Below are 9,159 nucleotides of genomic sequence, written 5' to 3' on the forward strand. Positions count from 1 at the left end.
CCCAATTTCCCACAGTTCTGTTTCTAAATTCTTTCTATTTTTCACCTTTTTACATTCATACTTTCTATAAGGTAGGATACCATATAGATATGCTGTTTGTATCACTGAGTAATAGGCCCTTAAGTAGATTCTCTATTTAGCTATTTCTCTGGATTTAGAGAAATAACTCAAGAAGCCTGGTTGCCCCTGGGGAAAATGGATACTGTTTACACCTTAGCTACTTCATCCTTCCTTCCTTTTCCTTCCTCAGTTCGTAAGCCAGGCATTTCAGCAGAGCATTGGCACTGACCACCTCTCAGGTAAGTGTCAGCCAGGGGTAATATTTGACAATATTTTATTTCCATCCTTGCAGACAATATGGACTTCTCAAGCATGACACTGACCCAGATCAAACGCCAAGAGATGGATTCCCAGGTAAGAACTCTGGTTCTACGTCTAGGAACTCTGTTGCCTGGACATTGACCCTGTGGAAAGAAGCCAGAGAGAGAGAAAGAGTTAGGGGGAAATGAACACAGCTACACCTACTAGCCCAAGATCCATTGTAAATGTTGGACAGAGAATGGAGGTGGAGAGAGGTGGCTTAGTAAAGATCAAAAACTTAAACTCTGCCTGCTACTGTTGACCTAAGGCAATGGTTCTCAACTTATGGGTCGCGACCCACAGGAACTGTATTAAAGGGCATTAGGAAGGTTGAGAACCACTGCTCTAAGGGTATTCAGGGCCTTCTAGCAGTCCACAAACTATTACTTAATAGTCTTACTATAGACAGTTTTTTTAAAACTTCTGGTGTGACTTATTTTTGTATGACCTTTAATTTTTAAAAAAATATCAATGCCCTGATATTGAAACTCATCGAAAGCAATGTCATTTCTCTGTTGCTCAGTAAAGTTGTGTCATTCAAATTAGGAATTAGTGAGATCCTAAAAAACACCTGACAACTTTGTGCTAGCTGTATTGGCCATTAGTCTTGAGGTAAAAACAGATTGGGACTGTTAAATGTCACTCAGGATCTTTAGAAAGAGTTATGTGGTCAAGCTTCTATCTCCAGAATGGAAGGGCTATCTCGTGTAGTGGCCTTACTAGTCCCTCTTGACCTTAAATACCATCTATAATGCTGATAACATCCCTTCCTGTCTGCAGTGAAGATCTTCTCCTCGAGCCCTGTTCATATCTCCTGCTGCCTGCTTCGTATCTCCACTTGCTGCCCAATAAGTCTAGTGCAGTATGTCCAAAGAGGCCTCTTGGTGTCCCATTCACCCCACTCTGTCCCTTTCCTCGTTTTTTCCATCTCAGTAAATTGCACACCTACCACCCACCTGGGCACAGAGCCCTAGACCTAGGACTTATCCTTAGTTCCTCTTTTTCTCTCACCCTCCACCTACTTCTCTCTTCCCTACCCTCGTCTAAGCCACACTGTCTCCTGAACTACTGCAAAAGTAACTTCTGCAATGTGTGCAGCTACTTGTGTCAAAATGATCCCATGGCAGAATTAGGTGCTGGGGAGAATATCAAAGATTAATTGCTGAAACAGATCTGGCTGTGAGAGGGTGGATGGAGAGGCTGGGGTAGAGGGGTCGCTGCACTTACTCGCCATCCTTCTGTAGATGGTTTACATTTTCCTTAATGAAAAAGTTAAAAAAAAGTAGCCGGGCGTTGTGGCGGGCGCCTGTAGTCCCAGCTGCTTGGGAGGCTGAGGCAAGAGAATCGCTTAAGCCCATGAGTTGGAGGTTGCTGTGAGCTGTGTGAGGCCACGGCACTCTACCGAGGGCCATAAAGTGAGACTCTGTCTCTACAAAAATAAATAAATAAATAAATAAAAGTTAAAAAAAAGAACCACTCCACTAGGTCTAGTTGCTTCCACTCTTGACCCTCGAAAGTCCATTCATTCTCCACATAATTATTTTTTCCTTTTTTTGTTTTTGTGAGACAGAGTCTCACTTTGTTGCCCTTGGTAGAGTGCCGTAGCGTCGCAGCTCACAGCAACCTCAAACTCTTGGGTTAAGCCATTCTCTTGCCTCCGCCTCCCAAGTAGCTGGGACTGCAGGCACCCACCACAGTGCCCAGCTATTTTTTGCTGCAGTTGTCATTGTTTAGCTGGCCTGGGACGAGTTCGAACCCACCAGCCTCAGCATATGTGGCTGGCGCCATAACCGCTGTGCTATGGGTGCTGAGCCTCCACATAATATTTTTAAAACATAACTCATAACATGCTGCCTCTCTGCTTGAATCCTCCCAGCTCATCTCACGACCGTCTCCTCAGAGGCATATCTCGCACAGGACTTCCTTCCTTCTCCCAGTACCTCAGCTTATTCCTGCCTTGGAGCCTTTGCTCTGGTGGTTTCCTCCGGAATGTTCTTTCCCATTAAGTTTCAACTCAAAAAGCCTTTGCTGACATCTTTAGTCCATGTCGTTTTCTTTACGATCTGAACTTTATTTGTTCATCTATTTGTCTCTTTTCTTTCTTTTTTTTTGAGACACAGTCTCTCGCTATGTCACCCTTGGTAGAGTGCTGTAGTGTTACAGCTCACAGCAACCTCAAACTCCTGGGCTTAAGTAATTTCTCTTGCCTCAGCCTCCCAAGTAGCTGAGACTACAGGTGCCCACCACAACACCCAGCTAATTTTTTGCTGTAGTTGTCATTGTTTGGCAGGCCTAGGCCAGGTTCAAACCCACCAGCCCCAGTGTATGTGGCTGGCGCCCTAGCTGCTGAGCTACAGGCACCGAGCCTCCTTTGTTTTTGTTTTTTTAAACAGACACCCAGACTAGAGTATCCTGGAGTCACAGCTCACAGCAACCTCAAATTCTTGGGCTCAGGCGATCCTCTTGCCTCAGCCTCCCCAGTAGCTGAGACTATAGGCACCTGCCATGATGCCTAGCTAGTTTTTTTTTTTTTTTTTTTTAGTAGAGTCAGGGTCTCGCTCTTACTCAGGCTGGTCTTGAGTGCTCCCAGAGTGCTGGGATTACAGGCGTGAGCTACCTCGCCCGGCCTATTTGTCTCTTTTCCCTACAAGGTAATCAGGGATCTCATCTATCTGTTCACTATATCTCCAGCATCTATAATAGAGCCTGGGGTACATAATGGATGCTCAGCAAATATTTCTTGAATTAACAAAATAAAATTGGCTGTGCACAGTGGCTCATGCCTGTAATCCTAGCACTCTTGAGGCCAAGATAGGTAGATTGCTTGAGCTAAAGAGTTGGAGACCAGCCTGAGAGAGAGTGAGACCCCATCTCTACTTAAAAAAAATAGAGAAAAAAAATAGCCAGGCATTGTGGTAGCGCCTATGGTCCCACCTACTCACAAGGCTGAGGTCAAAGAGGATCACTTGAGCCCAGGAGCTGTGAGCTGTGATGACATCAAGGTAATGTACCCAAGGCAACAGAGTAAGACTCTGCCTCTAATTAATTAATTAATTAAAATAAAATTGACAAGGAGTAGAGCTAGCCAAGGTCACTCCTTCTTTAGTAAGATTGTTCATGTCTTTCCCTATAGCAGTAATAACCCTAAGTTGCACCAACACCTCTGAGATACCAGAACCGTCATACTTGGTTTAAGACCTAGACTTGCAAGGAACTCGAATTAAAGAAGGGAACAATAGGGCAGCGCCTGTGGCTCAGTGAGTAGGGCGCCAGCCCCATATACCGAGGGTGGCGGGTTCAAACCCGGCCCCAGCTGAACTGCAACCAAAAAATAGCTGGGTGTTGTGGCGGGCGCCTGTAGTCCCAGCTATGCGGGAGGCTGAGGCAAGAGAATCGCTTAAGCCTAGGAGTTGGAGGTTGCTGTGAGCTGTGTGAGGCCTCGGAACTCTACCAAGGGCCATAAAGTGAGACTCTGTCTCTACAAAAAAAAAAAAAAAAAGAAGGGAACAATAGAGTTTTTAGATAGCAACTTATCAGAGGATCAGAAGATAAGCCCACTTCCCACTTAGCATTTAGTTTGTAAGGCATCATTCATTTCCTGTAGGGGGTCACAGTGAGAAAAACATGAAAGCCACTAAGACAGACAGATGAATGGAGAAATGAGATTAGAGAGTTGAAATTGAGGGCTGGGTAAGCTCTGGAAATAGGGAATAATATAGGGGACTAATTCCTCTGTAATGCAGAGGAAAGGGGTTATGTCAAAAGAAGACAGGTCTCAGAGAGCTGATCAAAAGAAAATTTTACTTACTTTCCCCTTACAGGTTAGGGTGCTGGAGTTAGAAAATGAATTGCAGAAGGAGCGACAAAAACTGGGAGAACTTCGGAAAAAGCACTATGAGCTTGCTGGTGTTGCTGAGGGCTGGGAAGAAGGTAAGCTGCCACTGAGGGCCACCCCACAGCAGGGATGGGAGGCCCAGGGCTGGAGCCTTTCCTCCAATACATTAGAACATAGAACCCACTGAGTGGATCTCTACCTCCTTTTCTCTTCTTTTCACAAACCTATTTTCTTTTCAATTATAAACAACCTTTAAGACTAGCACTGGGGTAAATTGTGGTAAATTGAAAGCTTATGTCTTTACCCATCAAGGCTTAAATATTGCCCAGCGGACTCATCACTCACTGAACTGCCATTCCCACTCAGGCCCAGTCAGCCTGGTTGACTCCCCAGGAGTTGAATTTCTGGCCAGGGTAGGGTTGAACAATAAATGAATAGTGGTCAGTGGAGATCCAGCAGACAGGGACAGTAAATTGCCAGGTACTATATAGAGCCAAAAGACAGAAAGGATCAGGAACTGAGAAACAGTGGAGTGCAGTCATATTCAGCCTGCCAGCCCAGAGGCCTGCCATCCCCTGTGTCTGTGCGTGCTACTTTTCTTTGTGTCCAAAGTGGTTAATTTGATCCAAGACTGCTGGCTTGACTGAACTCTGGGCACCAACTGTGGACACATCCCAGTCATACCTAGACACAGAACTTGGGAAATAGGTGATCATACCATGGTTATGACTATAACATATTTTAAAGCCCAATATGGTGGCAGTTTTCCTCGGTTAAATGCATGCATGCATGAAGTGCTATGTGACATAAATTGTCATTGTCTTTTAGGAACAGAAGTGTCTCCACCTGCACTGCAAGAAGCGGTAACCGAAAAAGAATAGAGCCAAACTGACACCCATGCGTCAGAGTGTAAATCATTGTTACCCATCTATGTGTTTGTTATTTCCCCAGCCACAGACCAAATCTGTGAAGTCCCCATGGCAGCCCTGCCACTCCCACTGCCCAGCTGAGGACCTGCATGATCCTTCTAAAGACTCCCTCTACAGTGACACCCTTTCTGTTTAAACCCACGGTCTCTGTTCTTCCCCTGCCTCCCTAGTATCCAGGCCACTCCTGAGCAATCTCAGGTCCAAAGAGGAGAGGGACAGACCATGTACCAGGGAGGTCTACCTACTTTTGACCTCCACACGATTGGTGTCCTTATTAGAGGGGCTTCTTGGTGTCGTCAAGAGCTTGGAGAAGGACGGTCTTAAGCATTTTCTTTTCTGTTTTCTTCTCAGTCTTTTCAGTTTCATCATTTGCACAAACTTGTGAGCATCAGAGGGCTGGTGGCTTCCAAACCAGGACACTAGCCTGCATCTGCAGTCAGAAGAACAGCAGGAGTGTCCTGTCCGAGACTGCCAAGGCAATGCTACCCCTCTTTTGGCAGTTCCTGGATTCCCACTGCTTCTTATGGTGGTCAGTTGGGTTTTAGGTTTTTTTTTTTTTAATCTCACTCACATAGCCAACTCTCCCAAAGGGCACATCCCTGGAGCTCTGTGTTACCTGGGGCCCAGCCCCACAGCAGTTCTAGCAACGGTGCTGCTCCGGTTTCACCTTGGTGCTCCTCCTCCACCTCCTGCTGATCGAGGCCTGGTGAGCCCAGGCTGGGCTCTGGGGCCAGCAGAGCTGCCCAGTAACAGCTTTTCCTCAGAAGGCAGCAGCAGAGCGAGTGCCTTTCCTCCCTAACGCTGGGCTCCCGCTGAAAGCCTCTGTCTACCTTCACAAGTGAGAGGACTGCAGAAAGAGGGAAAGGAGGACTACACACAGCGCATAGGGGACACCTTTCTTAGGAATTTCTGTGACCAGGCTCAAAAACCTTAACTTATGCTCAAACCAAGCTGGTGAGAGTAACAACACTACTTCCCCTGGAATGAAGTGTCCATGTCATGTCAAGTGGGCCACCTCTCTTCCTTCCCAGATGGGGCCCTGAGAGGAGGGAGTAGGGAAGGGATCCCCAGCTCCTTTCCCCACATGTCTGCCTGGGCATCCTCTTGAATCTGAAGAAGATCGTTCCATGTTCTACCCAGCTGACAGACCCAGAAGGTCAGACATCCTTGCTCCCATCAGGAAAGAACCCTGTGTTTGGTTTGGTACCCTTAGTATTTATTACTAACCTCCTTTAAGCAGCAGCAGCCTGCAAAAAGATGCTTGGAGCAGTCAGGACTTCCTGTGCGACTGTGACTGTATTGCTGCCCCGCTGCATCAGCCTTCAAGAAGTGGAAGCGAGGCCAAGGGTGCCATCCCTGGGTTGTTACTGGCTTGGATCCCAAAGCAAGGAGGTCCCTCAGAACTTGTGGGTCAGGGAAAATGAGAAAGGGGACTCCTTCCTGATAGACCTTCCAGGCTTTTGCTGCCTGGCAGACAGGATGAGGACAGAGGGCACAGGAACAGCCTTCTAGATATAGGCAGCTTGCCAGCACTTTTCCACTTCCGGATGGACCCCCAGCATCTAAGTGACCTTCTGATCTCTGAAAAACGTCTTCCTTCTTTATCTCTAGCAACTCATTAGTAGTAGCCAATAAGCACTTCCCAGGACTGGTCCCAAAGGAACATTGCTAAGTTTTGCTACATGACGGGTTGTGAGACTTCTGTTTGATCACTGTGAATCAACCACCCTCTTCCTACCCCATCCCTGACTCCCTTTCTCTGCATTTTCTAAGTGAGGAACTCAAAAAACAATCTCCCAGGAACCCAGATGGCCATACTCAGTCAGACATATGACCTCCATACTAGATTAAGGAGATGTCAGCAGTAAAAACCAGGCAGTCTTAGGTTTAGTGCCACTTTGTGCTTAGCTTTCTTCCATCCCATGGCTCAGAAGGAGTGGTGTGTGGCATCTCTGTCCCATTTGTGCCAATTAAACCAATCAGTGTGTTCTCAGTGTGGGTCAGCACTTTCAAAAGTGGCTGGTCTTCACTTCTAGAGTCAAGTGTAGCGCATTGGACCAGATTAAGATTTCTGAATAACACTCCTCTTAAAAGGAAGCCACCATAACTTTAAAAACCTTCCTGGACTTAGCCTAAGTAATAAAACAGTTAAGAAAGCACTTAAATAGGAACACAGGCTAATTCAGTGTCACATGAGGAAATACCTGTCAGATGTGGTATAATTACTTTTATAATAGCTCAAATTAGAAATTATTCCATTCTCCAACCAAAGTCAAATTGTCCTAAATTGTCTTTGGCTCTTCTAAAAATGAGTGTGTTATACTTATGATTAAAACAGAAATCACATCTTAAAGCTAAAAATGCACCTCACAGCTTTTTAAATGAGTCACTGAGCATCATTAGTGACCCATGTCTTGAGTAATGGGTCATGACAAGACATGATGGCAGCAAATGGCTTAGGGTTACAATGAGGCTGAAATTCAGTTGCATCTGTTAGAGTGCTCTAATACCTCTGGAATAAGAATATTTGTATACATAATGAGGAAAAAAAGACCTTCCTTTGTGGGGGAGATTTCCTATCTGAGCAAGGAGTTTAAATTAGACTATAATTTAGATTTTTTGCCAATTTTTCTGCCTACAGCAGTATCCTAGGAGCGCACCTGAGTGTGAGTCCTTAACCCAGTGACTGGAAGAACCATATGCTGTCCAGAGCATCATTTCTTGGGGTTGTTTTCAGGTACCAGGTCAGACACCAAGGTTTATACCAAGTAACACAAGGTCACAAGCACATGTCACTTCAGTTAGGTTAATTTTCTTTGGCCTCTCACCCCTGAGAAAAAGCTGGTTCTCAGCTAGCACCAGGGAACTTCTCACTTCTTTATTGGCGCTTTAGAAGGGTCTACTGGCTTCACTTCACCCTGGTCTTTAATAACAAGTAAATGTCTTGCTATCTTCTACCACCTTTCCAAATCTCTGGAAATCCTTCCTGCCAATGAAAGCCTTCAGTCCCAACTTTGGCCTTCCGAGCAGACTGGCTTTGCCCTCTTTCTGCCATCCTTGGTTCTCTAGACTGCACTGCCTGCAGCATAGAAAACCACCCTCATGGGCCTGCCAGCCATCAATGCAGCAAACCAGGCTAGCTATTTGCTGCTCAATTCCTTCTCCCAGGTCCATACCAAATACAGGATCAGCAACACAGTGGTCACACCACACCTAGGAGCCAAAGCAAGGAAAATAATTGGTTAGATGCTGTTGGGCCCAATTCTGAGAGCAGATTTTTCCAGACATGTCTTTCAGGTGACCCTCAACTACCTCAGGTTTGAAAGCCCTAAATTAAGCTGATTACCACTCATAGGGACAAACCGAGGGGGTTCAGTTAAAATCTTGGTGATAATGCAATTGTCTCAAACTTAGAACAAATTCTTTCACATTGAGATTTGCAGGGATAGGGTTAGGTTTATTTTGTCTTTGTTTTTAACCTGTCCCCTAATTTTTCATTAGGATAGTTCCTATAAGTGAATTTCATTTTTCACTGAGTGCCTACCTTCCCAGTGCAGGTAGCCACTGGCTTTGGTTTCCTTCCAACAAAACTTCTATTATGGTATTAAGACTTTTCTTTGTATAATATATTGCATCTGTTTTCAGTTTTTCAAATAAATATTTCAGCCTGGCAATGGAGAGTCTCATAATAACTAACCCACTAATGTGGCTCTGCTGTCCACATTCCAGTGAAAAGACTACATGAGTGTCCTGAGGTTTATGGAATGCACTTAACTCTGCACCTTAGGGATATATCTTAGAAACATTAGTTTGTACTTACTTAAATGTGTCCTGTCCTCCTTGTACACTATCTTGTCTGTGGGAATGATCAAACATAAAGTGCCAAAGTGGTTGATACTGTGCTTTATCTAGAAGTCCAGGTCTTTGCATAAAATCTTAGGGCTTAGGCAAATACAACCTGTCACTTAAAAATTGGATGTGATTAATTCTGCTCAGAGACAGAAGTTGCTAGTCATAAAGGAATACAGAGCAGGC

General features: G+C 45.2%; 1 protein-coding gene across 3 annotated transcripts in view; it reads left to right on the forward strand.

Annotated features, from left to right (window-relative positions):
• HIP1 (huntingtin interacting protein 1) overlaps positions 1 to 8,798 on the forward strand; it is a 175,144-nt gene extending 166,346 nt beyond the window's left edge. The window contains exons 29-32 of one of the 3 annotated variants that reach the window (XM_053556196.1): positions 353 to 414; positions 4,182 to 4,290; positions 5,024 to 5,104; positions 5,476 to 5,613. In XM_053556196.1, coding sequence (XP_053412171.1) covers positions 353 to 414; positions 4,182 to 4,290; positions 5,024 to 5,076 — 224 coding nt within the window. In that variant the 3' untranslated portion in view covers positions 5,077 to 5,104; positions 5,476 to 5,613. Of the gene's footprint in view, positions 1 to 352; positions 415 to 4,181; positions 4,291 to 5,023 lie in introns of all 3 variants that reach the window. The other 2 variants (XM_053556195.1, XM_053556197.1) reach the window with 2 other exon arrangements.
• The last annotated feature ends 361 nt before the right edge of the window (positions 8,799 to 9,159 follow it).

This window comes from Nycticebus coucang, chromosome 12 (genome assembly GCF_027406575.1).
Source record: "Nycticebus coucang isolate mNycCou1 chromosome 12, mNycCou1.pri, whole genome shotgun sequence".
Classification (NCBI taxonomy): domain Eukaryota; kingdom Metazoa; phylum Chordata; class Mammalia; order Primates; family Lorisidae; genus Nycticebus; species Nycticebus coucang.